The 19,987-nt window shown below is 35.1% G+C and overlaps 1 protein-coding gene across 1 annotated transcript in view; it reads right to left on the reverse strand.

The window, feature by feature from the left end:
• Positions 1 to 19,987, reverse strand: part of efnb1 (ephrin-B1) — an 85,805-nt gene that overhangs the window by 31,859 nt on the left and 33,959 nt on the right. Inside the window, exon 2 of the mRNA XM_088596800.1 lies at positions 9,235 to 9,512. Coding sequence (XP_088452926.1) covers positions 9,235 to 9,512 — 278 coding nt within the window. The remainder of the gene's footprint in view (positions 1 to 9,234; positions 9,513 to 19,987) is intronic.

The raw sequence follows: 19,987 nt of genomic DNA on the forward strand, positions 1-19,987 counted from the left end.
ATCTTAAATTCATTTACTCTTGTGTGTGTGTTTAATCACCTGATTCAGAAAATCGCAGAACCCATGTAGCAGTGTGTTCAGGGAATTGCAAGGGTTTAGTTTTACGTTCAAGCTAGATTCACAGATCTGTTTCTCTCTGCTTCCTGTGCAACACGGTGCATCTCATCCATGCACAAAGACAGATGTGAATAGCCTGGACGCCTTAGCATTCAGACTGCACACATTATGAACTTGTTTTGCAGAATCAGAAGATTCACTAGTATCTAGCCACTGCAATGCTCTCCTAAATTAACACCATATTTAATTCTGCCAACAGTGATACATTCCACTGTCATTCAGGAATTTATGACATTGTGTCTAAAGACTTTATAACTGCTACTCATTATTAGAGCTACACTAAGAAGTCTCTTTTTGCCTAATAACGGAAATATTACCATAATACTCATCAATAAATATTACAACGTTTTCTGTTTTAAACTGGTTAAAGGAGGACCATGGGGATTTACAAAAAAGTTCATTAATGTATTCTACATTTTGAGACTTGCAGTTACAGTAGAATTTTCATAATAGTATGATAAATTGATTAAATGGAAAAAAAGGATAAAAGCATTACAAAATGTTCTCATTGTATGATCCCACCGAGATCTATTCCTCAATTAAGAGAAAAATGCTTTTGTTCCACTTTCTAGGCAGAATTTTAGACATAAAACCAGCACTGTCTCTTTAACTGTGCTGCTGTTTTTCATTTACTGTAAATATGCCCATTCTCAACAATGCAACACAGCATTTTTAAGCCACAACATCCTCTTCAGAGAAGATCTGGCAAGAGGAAACTTTTTAACAGTGAATCCATTCATGCAGTTGTCAGCCTGAGGTTACCATTTACATTTGACAAGAAGCGCTTGACAAGACACTGTAGTTTACTCGGTTCATTACAAACAGAAGTATCAAATGCTGTTCATTTTTTATTAGGAATCAATTTTCATATATACTGGAGAACTACAAAGTGACCTTGATTTCCTTGACCTTGTGGCAGTTGGCTGCTTTTTTAAGTAATCGGTCAGTGTCCAGTTAACTGAAATATGAATAAAACACTTCAGTAACAATTCCCAATTAATAGTTACTAAAGCTAATGACATATTTAGTTTAATTACATGACAGATTGGAGACGCACATTTTAGAAGGTTGGAGTAGGAAGGAATAGAAATCCAACTATAAAATATGGTCACATTCAATAATATAATAAGATGTGCAGGTGGCTAAATATTGCACAGTTTTAAAATTAAAATATAATGGTTAAAATGTAAAAATTTAAATTTAATTCAAAATGTTGCATTTTGCTTATATTTTAAAATGTATATGTCCTCTACTCCAAAACATTTTTAAAACTGATCTAAAAGAGAAAGAAAATGTGTTTGATATTATTTGTCTGCATTTATATTTATATGTATTCCTTGATATGTAAAAGTATATACTATATGACAATGTATGTAGAAATGTGTATATAAACAGAACTTAACGATGCTCTCAGTTTTGATGGAAAGATTGTAAAAATAACTGCAGGTTTAGCATTTAAATACTTGGAAACTCTGGTTTCCAACAACCTTTTACTACCATTTTTTCTTGTTAAGAAAAAGCACATTAAAGTATATAAACTCTCAAATTTACGGAACAAGATAAGAAAAGAGCAAAGTTCTTATGAATTGGAAAGGACTATTTATGGTCTGGTTGCAATGGTACATGGACCATTTAGAATTCTAACTGATCTCACAGAAAGGTTTTCTGCCCTGGCCAACAGAAGAATATTTGCACTCTTATGTATGTGTGGGACAACCACAATTATTTTCATCTATGACTTATGGTTCATAATGTTTCCTTTATTAATTTATTTAGTTTTTATTATAGATCTGGGGATTTTACACACATATAGGAGATGGAAGCAGTTGGTTCACTATTAAAAATGTCATAAAGTTTCCTTAATACATGAAAGGTTTTCAGTAAACATGTCACGGCTGCTTTTTTTCATTCGGCTTTTTAAAAAGGGTCTCAAAGGCTGCCCATTGCTCCCCCCTCAAGGAACCGAAACCTTCCAACAGAAGGGCTGCTCAAGAAAAATGAACCCAGCAATTTTCATTCTTCATCCGTGGCGTATGAAAAATTTCTACAAGAACCAGGTCCAAATGTTGCGGCTTGTGCTGCAGTGCTTCAAAGCCAGTGTTACATCCTCCAGATTAAAATCAGATGTTTTTGTTATAATTTGACCTGTTTTTCAACTCCCACGCGCATCTTAAGCTGCTGCTGAAGGGTCTGAAAGCAAACCTGCCTTCTCTCTAGACAGTGAAACTATCTTGCTGCATCTTGACACACCCAAGAAGTCTATCACAAGAGATTACCTGATTACCTTAAATTAAACTGTGCTCATTGCCAAGTCAGCATTAGTATAAATTACTGTGAAATCCTAGGCCCTTTGTTCGTTGATATAAACAGCACAGCACATCATCATCAGACACCAGATATTTCATTTTTATTTTTAATTAAGATTTGGATATATCCCTGATGAAACAGACCATATATCAAAATGAAAGGTCAATATGGGTCTCTCATAAAAAGCTACTCCCAAAAGACACAATTTTTCTTCTGGTTTTTTCAGCTTTATTTTCTTCCCTCGCGTCTAGAGAATAGGTCGGTGATATTTAGGGGAATATGTTTTTTTTGTGTTTTTTACAAATACATTTTTTGTTGTGTTTCTGTAGTGTAAAAACAAAGTTAAAACAAAACCTTATTTAGTGTAGAAAAACAATATCTTTGCATAACTGAGATGTTGTAAATATTGTTCACATCCTTGGATAAAAATGATTAAATGTGTTTTGCTTAGTAATGGCTTGTTACTCTAAATTGGTAGACTTTAAGGAGAACATTTAACATTGCTGCAGACACTAGGATGCTTTGAAGAATAAATCTTTTGTCACATCTCCAGGCCAATCACATAAGAAGCACTGGCTCATTTGACATCCATGTGCCCTTTAATGCAATATATATGTATAAACTGGTACTGGAGTTTCTCTGGTAAATTTGGAGACAGTGAAGGCATCTCTGCATGCTTGATATGAATTTGAATGTGACACATGACATCATTCTACCGCTTCACTGTGGTGAAGATTAGAGTCAGCTATTTGAAGTTTCCCACAGTGCTTCCTAGTTTCAATTTGCATTCTAGGTAAGGTGTTCTACTCAGGCCAATTACAGTGGCATCACAACAACAGATGTGACAGCCTCATGAGTTTCATAGAGGGCTATAACACTGTACACACTTTATAGAAAGGATATAGGCCTGTAAATCAGAGATGTTGAAGTGTTAAGATCGTGGTGAAAATATTGATGTTCCTCTTGATTCGTATCATGACACAAAAGCAGCAACTGCACAACTGTGCTCACATTTTCTTTTTTAAATTTTAAGTTACAAAAATGTTCAAGTACTAGACACTTAATCAGTTTATGTAACACATCCGGCATGCACCTGGTTACCATTCACACACTGTGTCTGTTCACAGTTCTCACTACTAAAAAATTTAAATGTTTCAATGTTCTAAATTAAGTTATGCAAAAAACTTTTCATGATGACTATGTTGAAGTGATATCTGTGATACATTTTGTTAGCCAACAGAAAACAGGGGTCTCAAATCCCTTCATTTCTTAGGAAAACCAAAGTCAATGGACTGTTAAGAAAGAGTTTAATTGCACTAATACTTAAGCCTAGAGGATTCCAGATCATCAAAGCAGCATAAAATCTAATGGACAATCCTGTTTTATGAGCTAAATACTTTCAGAGATTACAGAAAGTGGGAAAAAAATCCTACAGTGGATGGTGGGACAACAATCTATTAACCATCATTTCAATAGATAATGTTTCATGGCTTTTAATTGTAATACCCTTATTACAGAAACAGGGCCCTCTTAACTTTTGGAACAGCTTCCAACAAAGTTCAAAGCATTTATTAATTAAGGAAGATGAGTATATCTACCTTTTTATACAGCTTACAGAAAAGAAACATTTAAAATTGTACACCATAAATTGCAGAAATGAAATACGATTTCCAAGACCAACAGTAGGAAGTGCAAGGATTGTCGTAATGTTATACATTATAAGTGCTTTTAATTCTTAACAATAAGAATTAAAAGGTTTCTGAAGGTGATTTAACTATTCCTGCTACTTAAGTGGTGTAAATTCAGAATGCTACAACTCAGGGCTACCCACATATTTTTCATGTTTTTGTCTGCTACCATTTTTTAATCATTAAATTGTTAAATTGTTGACTGCAATCCAAGAAGCGAAGAGATGTAAAACATTTTTTTAGGTTCAAAAGGATTAAGGGAGGAAACACTTGTTTTTCATTTTAAGTGGAAAGTCCCCTGACATAGAATGGCAAACCTAACAATTCTGACAGGGCCTCTTGATACACGTCGACATTTTCTAGTGTTTAAATAGCAAAACAGTTTTGACAGAGGGTCTCCTGTTTGCTAATGTACCTCCCTGCAAAAGCAAATAGAAACGACTTTGGGATCCGACCCGTATGTTATGAGTTTGGCCGGTGATTAAAGGTGTTAAAAATGTCTCCTGGCATATCTGAAAGGTTGTGGAAAGGGCCAAAGAGCCAACAAAAGCAGGAGGAGTGCTGGGTGTCACCACGGTCTAGTGGCCCAAGCTTTAGCATCTGGCTAACTGATATTGTTCAGGGATCTTGGCCGTCTTCTCTGGTTCACTGTGGAGCTTCCAATGTTATATCCTGGATGGCAGGCGCTCAAGCACTGAAACATTAGAATCCATTGTAATTCAAACAGAGAGGAGGAAAAAAAATCTTGTGTGTGGTCCTTTAGAGCTATTACACTGTTCCTTGGCTACTCTGATTTTTTCCCTTTTTTTAGCAAGAGCTCAGGGAATATTTCTTTGGCAAGAAGAAGAGGCTAACCCATTTATCGATGAGATAATGTTATTATTAATTGTGCATTAGTTACTAATCACACAGGAAGTCCACAAACATTAGGCCAAAATAGACAAAAAATGATACATATGTGCAATTTAGGCTCTACATCTGTGTCAGCTAGACCCAGGGCTCATAATCATCTCTGCCACTTTAAGATGGAAGACTTTAAACTCTACTGCAGATTCAGATTCCTCCTTGATATGTTTTTGTAATAGTATTTGCAACATAAAGCCTGGATGTCATGGGGGAGTTTGTTTTTAAAGTACAGAGTTAGGGGTCTGCTTGCAAGTGTGAAAGATATTTTCCACTCATTACCAAAGGCGAGTGTTTGAAAGATTTGCATTTCAGCCAAGGCAAACCAAATATTTCACTACATCAATCCCTAGTAATGTGGATAATGGTACTGGTCGGTAAAAGATTGCAGCTTCTTCAAAAACCACCATTTTGCTGTACCAGTTGTGTTTCAGGGCAATTATGCAGTACATGACTTGTATGAAAACATATGAGGAGACAAAGAAATAAACCTTGATTAGGAAAAATCATCAGACAAAGGAGTAAAGTCAGTGAGCATAATACAAATATCGTGTGTCACAGACAGATTTAGTATATACTTTCTAAATGTATTATAATATTGGAAGACATCAATTATGTTGTTCTTTTCTCAGATACTCAGAAACATAAAAAATGGTGCTTATACATTTTAATTACAAAATTCTATCACTGACATAAATGCCTTCAGCCATACTGAATATCAATGTATATTACGTACAATTTTAAGACACTAAAACACAGCCCTACAAAAGCTTTCTGTAATAACAATATTCTGTAAGCTGCCTGCTCTGATATTGTGTTGAATTAGAAGCTTTGACTTTTTATTCTTGAGGGGTTTTAAACTTGACCTTTATGCTGGGCCCTTCTCCCCTCTGACCACCCCCCTTCTCCTTTCCATCGTTCTCATAAACTTTAGCTGGAAACTCCCTGTGCAATAAGATTTTGCCTCATTCTTGAAGCAATGAAGTGCATTCTTTTATCCACATGCAGCATGAGTGGCAGCTGTCACGGTGTATCATCATTATCCTTGGCAGCCCTACAGGAAATCAATGTGCAGCCTACGAAAGTGGATACAATTCTCACTGAGCTGTCTGAGGCCGCCTGGATTAGAAAGGCCCTTGTCTGCAAGTTTGTTTTAACCATAAACAAATAACAACAAACCCCTTAATTCCAATTGAAAACTGAATGAGGTGGTAGGAGTTGAAACAGACACAGATTAAGGTGGGGAATAAAGAGAGAAAACGCTTTTTAAGAAAATAAGCACTTCGGAATACTAACTCCAGCTGCCTTTGTAGTTTTTTTCTTGTTGTTGCTGTTGACCTGGTGGTTTCTCCCCAACAAATGGTAGAGAGGCTGGAATTCAGATCAGAGCGTGATCAGTTCGGCCCCCAGCTGAGATCCACTGACCCTCAGACTTAGTGGACAAAGAACATCCCACTGAAAGACCTCATAGGAACAGGTATACGAAGGAAAAACAATACAGGGAGGGGATCCAGAGCACTGTGACACTCTTACCCATAGATCTTGCTGAAAACAATAGATCCAAAATCACATCTAAAGTAAGAACTTCTTGCAGCAAATTTAAAAGGATTATAAAGAATAAATTCTTATCTTTCTTTTATTCAGACATCTAACTAACTAACATATTAGGAAATAATATTTCTGTTGCTTTTGTTTCAAACTACTTGACTTAGGTGAAACATCTGCATGGATCACCTTATGTTTGGCTCCCTGATTTTCCAGATCTACACTCAAGAGGAAATTTATTGCACTGCAGTACCAAATATTATAGAATGACTTGTTCCTTAGGAATAACCCATCCTGTCAAAAGTAGCAGGAAGGGCCCAGTATTGGGGGGGGGGGAAATCAAAACAAATAAAACCTGAACAGCCACCAAAAAATTATACTAAAAATATATTTTTTATAAATAGTTATTGTTAGCTAACACTAACAATAATTAGGCATGTATACTTTTAGACCATAACAACATGGCCAATCCTGGAATGTTCATTTAAACATATCTATTTTCTGGGCATTTTACTGTTTGATACATTTACTGTTGCATTGTGTAGCAACAGCAATCAAAACTTAATTTCTGAAACATGAATGACCTTTGTCATAAAGGTAGGAATATTATCATTTTAAGTAAATTTAAATTTAAAGTATCATAGCTCACACACAACAAAAGAAATGTTAAGCATAAGTAAAATAAGTAAATAAGTAAAATTATGTCAAAATCACATCTTTCACCTGTTTTGGCGTGTTTATGTATTTTAAAGGGCAGTTGGTGTGAGTTTAACATAATTATCCAACCCTTAAATAAATTAATTAAATTAAATGTCTCTATCCCTAGCTTTCTGTTTGATGTAAATTAGTCCTAAGTACTGTGTATGAAACTGATCTGTCAACACACATGCAGACCAAAAATGAGCTTTTTAACTTATCAGACACACGAAAATACCTGTTACAAAAAACAATTAGTGACAACAGGTCACTAATTTTTCATCCACATTGTAACAGCCTTATTACATAAAGACTGGGGTGTATAAGATAATACAGCACAGGTTTTTGATAGCAAGATCAGATCAGGAATAAAATACACAAAAGCCGTTTCTTTTAATTGTACTATTCTTCAAATTTATACTAATACAGTCAAGCCCTCCTGCTCAAATCCTCATAGAATGTAATGCTGTGAAAAACCCTTTAAAAACCTGATGGGTCTTCAGGTCTGTAAAGGCAAACATGTGTGGCAGGCCTAATGTTCTAAATGAAAGAGCTCTTCTTTGATTTTTAAAATACCGGAATCAGCGAAGCAATTTGCAACTCAAATTTAAGGACATCACTAATCAGTCTTGAGAGATCACTGGCGACACATTCTCATTAAGTATGAGCACAGCAATAGATGTTCTTTTTTTGGAAAGGAAAAAAATCAATAGGCATATCATACATTCTGGGACTAACTTCTCCAAGCTGCCATTACAGGAACACTGTCACACAAAGAAGAATCACGGTAAGTTTTTGATACAGACAACAGCGATCACATTGATCATTCTCCCAGTGTGCATCATCTTACACATCTGCGGGAGTGAATATTGAGGAGGTTGGTGTGCTTATCCATGCTTAGCACAGTGCAGAGAAACTCCACCAAAGACATATAAATATTTTAGTGTCTTGTAACAGCTCATCCCAGAAATCAGAGGCAGTCAAATGCTGTCACATAAAAGTGAGCCTTATGAAAAACGACATTTCCATAATGTTGTGTAAATGATGTCATCAGATGTCATATCTGAAAACTGACCAACTGGATTAAAAGGTTAAAAATTAGTCCTCTCCTCAAACTGTATACTCTAGGAAAACAACCAGCTATGTGGCAGTGTCAAAGCCAATGGGCTGGGCTCAGTGATGTGTAACATAACAAATGAGGCCTGCTTGACTTGCACTGACCTCTCTGCTGGTAAGTTATGGTATTATTGCAGCTGACCGAGCCTGACAGAAACTATTTCTCTTTAGAAAGAAGCAGCCATATTACGAATCACACTAAGCGTTTAAAGCACTCAATGTTTAGGTTGTTCAGAGATAGTCAGAATGCAATATTCAGGACTGCAGAAAACTTTGTCTCTCTTGCAAAACAATGCAATTTTTGCACATCATTTCACTTTCAATTTCAGATGTTGGCTAAGGGTTTATAGGATTTTATCCACAAGTTCAAGCAAAGCTTTTAGAAATTTAACCCCAAACGTAATGAGATGGTAGAAATTAATGTATTAAATGGATTTTATAAGGCAATTACTGCTGCAAAGCTGGGAAGGTTGTGTTTTGGTAAAACAAGAGTTCAGACACAGACAGTTGGTGTACGCTTTTCAAAATAGCATGAACCGTGTTAAGATAAATTAAGCACCTTGCTTTTGTACAACAAATCTTTTAAGTTGGTAGTGGGAGATATTAACACCATGTTTTTGCAACTAAATTCAGAACTAAATATATAAGCTGCTGTACTGCAATTTCAGTTTGTCTGCCACGACAGAATGAGTCATGGCAGCTAAACCCAAATGTGTAAATTCCCAAGATGAATAAATAACAAGGCCTCAAGTGAAATTTCACAGCACATCTGCTGAGTATATGCGACTTCAGGCATAAAAGCAAAGCACTGGTTTCTTTTACTTTTCAACAAAGTGAAAATATATATAGTATAGTTACTTACATGTGATGTAGTAGCTTATATTCCGTTTGAACTCCAGGCCCATATAGTTTGGACTGAACTCCTGGAACTTGATGGTGAACTTGATGTCTTTTTCGGGCTTGTTACAATTAACCAGCACATTGGGGTCCATAACTGTACTACAGGAATCTGCCTGGATCTTCTTCACCAAGTACAGCTTATAGTACTCATATGGTCGTCCAACTTCAGCCTTTGGGCAAATAATGTCCAGCTTGTCTCCTATCTCAGGGTAAATCACCAAGCCCTTTCCAGGCAAAAACCTACAAAAGAGAAAGAACAGAAAGGGTTCACATAAATAATCATTAAAATTTTACAATATTACACATAAACATTATGTGAAACAGACCAGTATTTCTCATTATATATTTTAATTATTTATACTTAACCAGTACAACATATTTGTATGTAATTCTATCTGAAGCACATACATTCTTCTTATATATTTTGGTTAGACTTTAAGGAAAATGTCTTAAAAGTGGATATTTTTGGTAAAATTCGTAGAACCAGCCAGGCGTTATTATGATTCCCTTCACACAATTTGTTGAGTGTGCAAAAACTGCTACACCAAAGTGCTTTAAATTTAACTTAAATGCATGTCCTACTCTCGTCTAAGTATCCGATTCCAAGACACAACACTACAGAAATCTGCCAGTGCAAACCACTACAGGATACTGGTTTTTAAGTAGTCAAGTTATGATGGATGAATGAAATTAAGAGACACAATTTACCCCGTTTAAACTCAAGGATACATTTATGGCTTCTAAAATAGAGGGCCCTCAATTTACAATTTTCCTTTCAAAAATCAAACCTCCCTCTAGATACAAGGCTGTTAATAACTTTGGAAAATTGGCATGTTTCTAGTAAATTATGTTGCTGATCTATCTTAACCTAAGACGATATTATCTGTCAGGACCAGGTTTAACACTTATTCCAGCAAACGTATACAACAAAGCTGAGAACATAAAAGAAACAAGTGAGTATAATCCTGTCACACTTATTCACACCTACACATTAACACTAAAACCAAGCTGCATTTTCAAAGAGTGAATCAGACTGTCCTACATGCACATTTTTTTCATTATTTAAAGTCTGCTTCTGAACTGTACTAGACACGGATGACTTTCAGTATCACCTTTCTCTTTTGGGATACCTGAAAGTCAATTCTTTCCTATGCCACTTGCTACCAAACAGGGCAATCTAGGCTAGATTCATACAAAACATTAAGCCATTTTATATTCCCATTTCATGCTTAAAGTAAACTTTTGTATATTGCTTTATAAGAAAAAAATGTTTTATAAATGTCCAGGTTCCAAAAAATGAATTAACCTTTGTACAACAGTGTTGTAACAGTAGCTGGTGATAAAAAAAATTGCTGAACTCAATATTTTGTCATCCCTTTTAAAGGAGAAATCACACATCGCCTGTCAATAGTACCAACGTTTTAGTTCCAACTCATATGCACACATGCACACACACACAAAGCACAGCTACATCTTTATTATATCAGGCAAATAATACCCAACCAGATGTTAATGGGAAATCAGATCTGTTTCATGCAAACTCCGCTTTGCTCCTGATTGCATTTAATCTTCGCTGGTTCAGGAGAAATAGATGATGAAACGATTGCCCTGATGGGCAGATGGCACCCCGACGCTGCTTCTTTAAAATTCATTTTGATGTTTCTCTCTCTAATTCAGAGCAACATGCTCTAGTGCATTTTAATTAAGGATTTAAAATAGCTGTTTACCTTTTGTGCTTTATAATTCATGAGGTCTTGTTTTTTTCTTAATTTAACCCTTCGGTAATGTTGACAAATCCACATTCAGCACAAAATAAAAGTGCTGATACAAACTGTCTAGTTTGGGAACAGCAGTTTACAGTGAACTCTTTTTTCAGTCTCCTGTTTTTTTCAGAATTTGAAATCAAGTGAAACAATGTCTGCCTTAGCTATATAAATAGGAATCTAGGAACAAAATGTATATGTTTAAAATGTTTGGCTATAAAAGACGGGCAGTAGTGGGTTCTGAGCATTTTTTACCATGTGCACTGTGCATGTACATATGGAACAGATTTAAAAATAAATACTGGGTTCAAAACATTATATAAATGCATAATTTTTGTAACTGGGAAAAAAAATTATAGTGTACATGACCCAGTCATTATTTGTTCAGTATTGCCTCAGATAAATTACTTAATTTTTAAAGAAACTATTCAGAACGTCTACGTTGAAAAATAGTTTGGCTTTCTGATATTAATGTCATCTAGGTAATTCAATAGAAACCATTTTTACACTGAGAAACATTAGAAATGCAACAAATGCTTTTGGTTCCAATATTCATTTGTTGTGTTTTATTGCCTGTGAGTGGACTGAAAACCAATTAACTGTATGTATTTTTTAAAAGTCTAGTCTTCTTTCTTTCACATACCCATCCAGCTGATGGTATCTGTTACAGTACCAAGGAAACTGATGATTGTGTTCTTTAAGTTTAATTACAACAGCGAAGCCAAGAGAGACAAGCTCACACAATGAGTGACATTCCAGTGGAATGGAATGGAGTCTCGTCCACCACCCTCCAAGAGACGTTAACAAAAATAATATTGTTATGCCACAAGCACCAAAGTCAATAGCATGCCTCATTTCTGTCACAATCGCTAGCACATGTATCAATAATCAAAAATAAGGCTTTGGTTTCTTCATTATGAAGAGTAGGGAGGCCTTTTTTCAAGCAGTTGGTAATCAGGTCTGCACTTTTAGTTTACAATTTAATTTACCACCCACCTTTTCCATAGCCCTTATTTGTGCACCTATTAAAGCAGCAGCCGTTCACATTTTTCGCAATGTGTGATTGCTGCTGAGTGTCTATAAATACATTTTAATGTTTCGAGTATTGCAAAATTGATTCTTTACAGTCTGGCTCACACTGGCGTTTGAGGCATATTGGCATCAGAGTAAACCACATGAGTGAAGCCTACGGACACCCCCTGTGTTGCAGTCTGGTTCCAGATTCTATGGAACTACACTTCAAGCTAAACCAATTGATCCAGCATTTGCCCTTATCCATGATTATAAGGTTTTGGGCTTAAGACCAAAGTTTTTCATTTTATCTCCTGCTAAGCTCTCAAACTTCACTGGAAACCTTGATGTTTAATAAAAATCTTTTGATTTAAAAGGTCTATAATGAAATCCTGCTGCTAATCTGCCTTTTATATTTCATCCAGCAGACCAATGACTGTAAAGGTACATAAATAAAAATGCTTAAAATAAATGAGTCAATACTGTGAGAATAAAAGGAGAAGACACTGTAGAAATGTGCATCAAATCCTGAGTTAATATTGAGATGGTATTGTTATCTACCTCAAAAAAGAACATGTACACAGCCAAGAAAAAACAACTCATTACACAGCAAGTTTCAGCATACATAACGTTGTTTATCTTTTATACAATTTAAATGTTATCTCAATTAAAATTCTAATACAGTGCACTATGTTAATGACTATCCAACATCACATTATTGATATTGTTACATATTTTCCAAATGTAAAAAAGAATACAAAAGGGATTTTTTTTTGTTTTCAATGCTATGCTATTATAAACTTACACAGAAGAAACAAGTCCTGTCTGCCAAGTAAAAACACAAATTTGTGTTGATTACCGAGGCAATCTGTTTTTGCGTAATCTCTACGTATATGTACAGAATTTTAGAAAGACGCAATAACTTCTCTTAAAAAAGCTCTTACAATAAGAATTTAGAATTAAGATATTTACCAATATCGCAGAACCTTTCTTCAGTAATAGCAACAATACTGTTTTTTTTTTCTGGAACTCTGGCATAGTTCACAAATCCAACTGTCCGTGTTTTGATTAGTTACTTAGAAAATAAAAATTATAATACATGAAATAATGAAAACTGGAAAGGGATTACAGTAAAGGATGTGTATTTAACTCAGCAAGGGCTATAATCTATATAAAACATTTCAGTGCAGACAACATATTTTCTGATTCCGCGTTCCAAATGTGCTGTCGTCTCACAATGACATTAACCAAAATGAAAATCAGTATGTTGTTGACCAAATTTCCACATTTCACTTTTCTGGAATGTGTGCTATATCACGACTGACAATTCCAAACAAAGATCATTTTGAAAATAATCTTCAATATACAGTATACCTTGGTGCTTTTTTGTCGTTAGAAACTATCTGCATGCTTATTTATTCAGCTCTATCAAATGCCTCAGGGAGCAAATTACAATGACGTATCTCGACTATGAAATAGAAAACTGGCAATTAGTATGTCTCATATCACCATTCAGCAGACTAGACAGATTCACGACAGTTTTTTTGTTTTAATTATAAGGCATTGCTTCATGTTTTGGGGCACTAGTTTAAGGGACAAATTTATACTTTAAAATCTACACAGAAAAAGAATTGCACTAAACACAACCAAGCATTCTTTGGAAATAGGTATATGTCATACATTAAACAGATTGGTCCTTAATGAAAGTTGCAAACACCTAGCAAGTTATAAGCAGAGGGTTTCTGATACAGCAATTTGTAAAAATAAGTCCTCAAAAACGAAGGGGTTTTCAGGTTTTTGAATACTTGCAACTTTGGTAAGTACAGACTGGAAGTACATCTTAAAGTCATACGGCAAAAAGGGCAATGCAAAAATGTGCTGAAACAATGAGAACATAATTATCTTGTGTATGTCTGTCTGAACAACATTGTCATTTATTACATTGTTCTGGCACAGATTGTTCTGAAATTTTAATTAAGTAAAATTATTAAATTACATATATGTTCTTCATCCTACAATAACTGTAATAAGATTTTGGATCCTCACCTAATCAGTGCACAGAGATACTATTTAACGTTTTGGAACTTATTCCTGGCTAAAGGTGAAGGGTTTGTGCAAAATGAAAAGTTTATTCCTTTTTTGTAATATAATTACATTGCTGGAAAACATTAATTGTAAGGAGAAATTGTAAAATTGTAACATTTTTAATTTTCATTTTTCATAAACCTCTTGTCATTAAGAGTAAGGAATCAATCTATTTTCTTCAATAACAATGTGACAGGCTTTCACACATCAGCAGATTTGGTTTTCTATTATAATTGGATATAACCAACAATAAGAAAATTATAAAAGCATAAGAATGATTATATAACAGAGGTAACCTATAAGTACCTCTAACAAAATTCTAAACTAAAAAGCCCTAGAGAAACCTATGTCTGCAGTTTTTAGACTTGTCAGTCTGTATGATCAAACTACTGAAAAATGTTACCAAACTCTCTGTTTTAGCTGGTTCTGCCTTTTCTTTTGAAAAGTGTAATAACGTAGCTGTTCCACAACTCTAAAACTCTATTTGTGTACTATTCTTTAAGAAAGAAGTATAAATGTTAATATTAAAATATACAACAACTCCCCCTCATTAACAATAGTAAACGGTGGTAGACAATGGTTAGTAGGGGCTTTGGTGTCTCCCTTTGACTTGTTATCGTGAAGGACCTTCCAAGGAGCCTACATCTCAGAGATGCAGGTATACTCTCTCTGGGACAATTGGCTAAAAGACACTCAGTGTCGGTGAAACAGAAACCCTATGCCCTGGATTAATCTCATTCTTGGCTGCTCCAAGCCCGACAAGGTTTCAGCTTGTCTGGATAACACAGACTCCTCTGTTTAGCTCCCCAGACCTGTTTTCTTTGCAAAGCCCTGATCTTGAGGTTTTTCAAGCATGCTATCAGGTGACAGCATTTAGTTTCCTTATTGTTTCGTTAGGTGTTTTTGATGGGAAAGGTGAGGAGGCCAGAGCTAGCCCTGAAAACTAATTCTTCAAAGTTGGGCAAATACTGTGGCTTTGTTGTCAAACTTGCTTAAACAACAGGTTTGTCTAATATATGTAAAGGGTGTTTTTTTACTCTCTTTTTTTTAAAAGTGCATGCATCTTCAAATGTCAAAAAATGTTTTAAAAAAGTGCAGTTATCTTCAAAGGTTAAAATTAGTTTGCTCAAATCAATACCCAAAAAGGGCATTTTAGCTTGCATTGAAGTGATCTAAAATATATTGATACAGACTTTAAAAAGACATTCTCAACAAAGACTGTACATCCGGTTTGAGTTATCTGAGATTTTAAACACAAACAGTGATATGAAATCTAGTCTCAGCTAAAGACTGACCACACCTCTCTTTCTTTGCGGCGCACAACAGTAAAGTTAGTGAATCATGTTTATGCTCACTAGCTCCCTCTACTGCAATCATACTAGATGTGTTTTAGTCAATAAGGAACTTTTAGAAATATCACTGAAAACAAAATAAAAGAAATTACATTTGTTATGCTCTTTTTTCCAGGCGTATGTGTCACAACTGCTAAGCTATTTTACAAAATGTAATCTACTGCATCCTTACCCAGAACAGGAGGCAAACCTGTGGTTTGAAAAACATGTTTAAATTTTAAATGTAATAAAAAGCACAGCCAATGGTTAAGCTGATTTCTTGAAAAGAGATGACTGTTCATTGTTTTAAAATACACAAAGTACAGTGGCTTATAAATAAGGTTTGGTTTGGGGTATTTTTTTCTAAACAGAATTAAAAAATATTTCAGGTGCAACATTTTGACATGGCAGGCTGATTTTATTATATGAAAGAAATCATCAGAAACAGTAAGGTATTATATGTTTTAGAAAGTAATGAATATTAATAAGGTTAATTAACATATTCATCGGATGTGCTCCATGGTAGCCTTCTCATTCACACTGCCATCTAGCACATCCTTTCATGTCTTTTCAATGGCAATTTTTGCTCGGTGGATGAATGTGATTATTACTGCTTTATCTGATTTCAATGGAGATTTAAATTGGTGTTATACTCATCTGAGTGCACTGAACCCCAGTACTTGATTTTTTTTTCAAATAAATCTCTTGTTTACCAAGGGTAGATGATTTTACAGCACTTTAATAAAAGCCAATTTGAGCACAGAATTTCACATTACAATTTAACAGAACACCTAAAGTGGGTGAAGAAATGTTAACAAATGGATTTCGGTTCTTCGCTTCTGAGTATTCCTGTTCCAAATAAATTGTTCAGTTTAGTTGTTTTGTTCATGTCTCTCAGTTACTTGTTTCCTTCAGGATGTCTGGCAGGGAGTGACTTAATTTAAATATCTGTATAGAGAATGCATAGAGTTTAAAGAGATCACAGAGCAGTGATCACTGCATATAAAACACAAACATTTTATCCAGCATTAAATTTAGTAACGTAGTACTGGGAAACACATGACTGAGGCTTTTTTGGGGGGGGGGGGGGGGGCTTTTGCTAATTTTTAAAGACAATGAGAAGGTATGGGTTGGGCAGTAACTCCAGTGGCAAGGCCTACAAGGTTCCAAGATACTTTCTTTGAGAAAACAAACAAGCTCCCCATGTACCGGAGGTAGATTTGAACTGTTAGCAAACTCTCCTCCAACACAAACTCAAGATGTGCTGGTGACAGGCCTCAGTGCTGTCTAGGGTCTACAGAGAGCCCTATATTTTTAAAACTTTATGGTCAGGGGAATGGAAAACAGTCCCTCACAACAGAAAAAGGTCATTTGGGACTCTACATTTAAACACCAAAGTCTACTTTGTTAGGGGTCAGTTGTATAACTGAAAAAAGGTTAGAAACTATTTGCATAAATCAGTATTTGCTAAGATTCTATGAGTAAAAGGAAAAGAAAGTTGGTAGTGTTTGCTAAAAATATGGTTGCAGTGAGAATTCAGTTTTACTTATACTTGTATGGTGTAATTTGTGGCATCTAAATGAACAAAAAAGGTAATATTGCATCTTATTAGTTGCATAATTCCATTTAACTTTTTATGTCATTTTAAAATCTCAAGCTGCTTGTAGCATTAGCTCGAAGCTATCACAACCCATGGGATTGTATTTTGCATAATAAAGTACTGCACCTTATCTTACCCAAGCATACAACTACATAATCACTGAGGTCTGAGCAGAGACTTCAATCCTAGAGACATATGGTGATTGCTGCTTTCAATCTCAGCTTCATCTCTTTAAATTCAATAATCTAGAGTCATTACAAGCACAAAGAATTACAGCACTCTGAGTTAATGATTTTTATATTATACCAACCCTAGATAAACCCTGCTTATTCTTCAAACTGATGACATGAACTTTAAAACATTAATTACTACAATTTTATAGACGATACACAACATTCACCATCACTGAGGCAATTAGTGTTAGTAAGATAGAAGATTTACCCCACATTTTGGCATCTTAAGGCAGTAAATTTATAAAATGAATGTTTTATTTGACAGCATTACAATTAAAGTAAACCAGCTTTTATAATTTCAACTGGATTTGCATAAAAATTATGTTTTATGGGATCAAGACCTTGAAATCTATTAGGTACTGACTGGCATTACAAAATGAGGGCTGTTATTTTCTCTTTCTTATTTACTTCAATGAAGTTTTTAACTTTTGTTAACACCCGCTGGTTCAAAACTTTGTTCGAACATTAGTGTGAAGATATAATCAAATAAAATGCAAATCCTAAAAACTTTCCCACTGTGAAGAAAACTGTTTAATTAAATTATGTAAAACATACCAGGTGCTGGGACCAACCAAAGCAATATGGGTAAACTCTTCGCCCTTAGGAGCAAGTCCACCTCAATTGTCTGGGGTTAAGGGGCCCCATTAATAAACTCTGAGAGATAAGAAGAAACTAGGCGTCTTTTGTTCCCACCTCTTCACTTATTTGGGCCTCCAACACACTTTAAGCCTGGTTTTTCACTTGCAGGCCCATTCAGGTCTCAGAGAAGACAAGGCCTTATTCTCCTTCCAATTGGATTTACAAGATGCACCAGTGAGGCATAAACACGTTGCCATGGAAACATCAGGCTTTTTGGCTGTTTTTTTTCCCCTCTGACACAACAAAACAGGTTTGAATGTACCGAGTTTAAATTTACCTCAGTTTAACCCTAGGCGCATGCACCTGGAACATCTGTCTTTTTGTAACCAATTGTATACCAATTGTATTTTCCAATTAAACTGACCAATGGAAACATATCTGCAAAGTAGACCAAGTTCTTTTCTGTATCTGTGAAAAAGCACTCATTGTAAAAAGCCATTTAGTGGTTGCAGCTCTTAGCCATTTTGAATACAATCATTACAAAATAAAATGACAGATGTTACAAAACTAAAATCATGAATAGTTATTCCTAACAAGTGAATGCTTCTTTAAAAAAATCAACATTCTAGAAACCCCAGTAGGAATTCATATTACAAATGTCGGATGTAAGTGACTATACGAATATGAAAAATGGAAATAAAAGACTATAATTTCCATTTTGTTCCCAATTAAACTGCATTCATGTATGGCCTTTTTCCCCATTTTGGAACTTCTTTTTTTCTCTTTTCTGCACAAATATCTTGCCTTAGTGAATTTATGGGTCCTGTTTCCCAGGCCTTTGTAAAGTGCTATGCGTTAATGAGTTTTTGGCTCAAAGTGCTGTCGCAGATGTGAGCTTACCAACACAAAGCAACAGGGAAGCAATTAGTGTTCACCCCCTTTTCTTAAAAAACCTCCACTAGGCAACTGTATCTCTGATATATTCCAAGCAAAGATACCCAAGTTGAACTTATCTATTGGGATCATGCCTCTGTATTCCCAATTGTCTCTGTGCCTTATGCTGTAAGAGCTAACAGCTGTAGTTAATTGTATAATGGTTGTTCCCCATGTTAAAGTACTACAAGCAGTTTTCCTCCTCAGTAGTTCCTTCGTAGTTACAATATTGCAATATGCACACTGCTAGCGATTCAGGGCTTAATTGTTTACAATGCCACCCCACTGTTTATCTCACACTTTAAACTTGAACTATTTAAAACACTTTGGAAAAATCATACCTTGAGCAAAAAACTCAAGTAAACACTTCTTACAGCTATTACGATGAAACATGTTTTAGTTGAGGGAAAACTAATGGGAGAAATCACAAAAAAAAGGCAAAAGGCACATCAAATAGTATGGCACTCAAACCTGTGTTTTAGGCCACAATTGGAAGATTTATTGATGTATATTAGAGAACAATACTAAATCTTAAGTAACCTTCATGCCTACCTATTTTCATAAAAAATCTCAGTCTTTCCACTTCATTCTCATATAGAAAGTGATCAAAACTTCTGAAAATCACAAACATCAAACAATTGATGATTTAAACTATACAAAACTCACTTTCTATCTTCTTTTTGTGCTCAGAAGACTAAGTAATCAAGCATTTTCAATCAGAACTTAACATGTTAATTTTGCATATGATTTTATATACATACCAATTGTTCCTACAGCTTTCAACAACATAATCTCCACTAAATCCAACCTAAACCATAATTATTTAAATGACAAAGGTGACCTGAAAAACAGCTCCTTTTGTACCATCATTATTTCAATTAAATGGCAGCCCCCTTCTGAGCTAGTTCTAATGAACTCTGGAGCAAATCATTACTACGGCTTTATGCATTTCTCAACTCAACACGAAGGCAAGTCTTAAAAAAGAGGGGGGAGGGGTTCAAATCCATACCTCCCCTACTCCTTTCTTTCTGTCAGAACACAGGATTTAGATCAACTTGAATACGACCAATTAAAGTGTGCATTTATTCATTTATTTAGCCCATGCAAATGAAGTTCATTCACATATTTTTTTTTCCCCTCAAATAGCAATTTCTCTTGAGAAAAATTCTTGTGAGGGGTA

The sequence above is a fragment of the Lepisosteus platostomus genome, chromosome 10 (genome assembly GCF_059453375.1).
Source record: "Lepisosteus platostomus isolate fLepPlt1 chromosome 10, fLepPlt1.hap1, whole genome shotgun sequence".
NCBI lineage: Eukaryota > Metazoa > Chordata > Actinopteri > Semionotiformes > Lepisosteidae > Lepisosteus > Lepisosteus platostomus.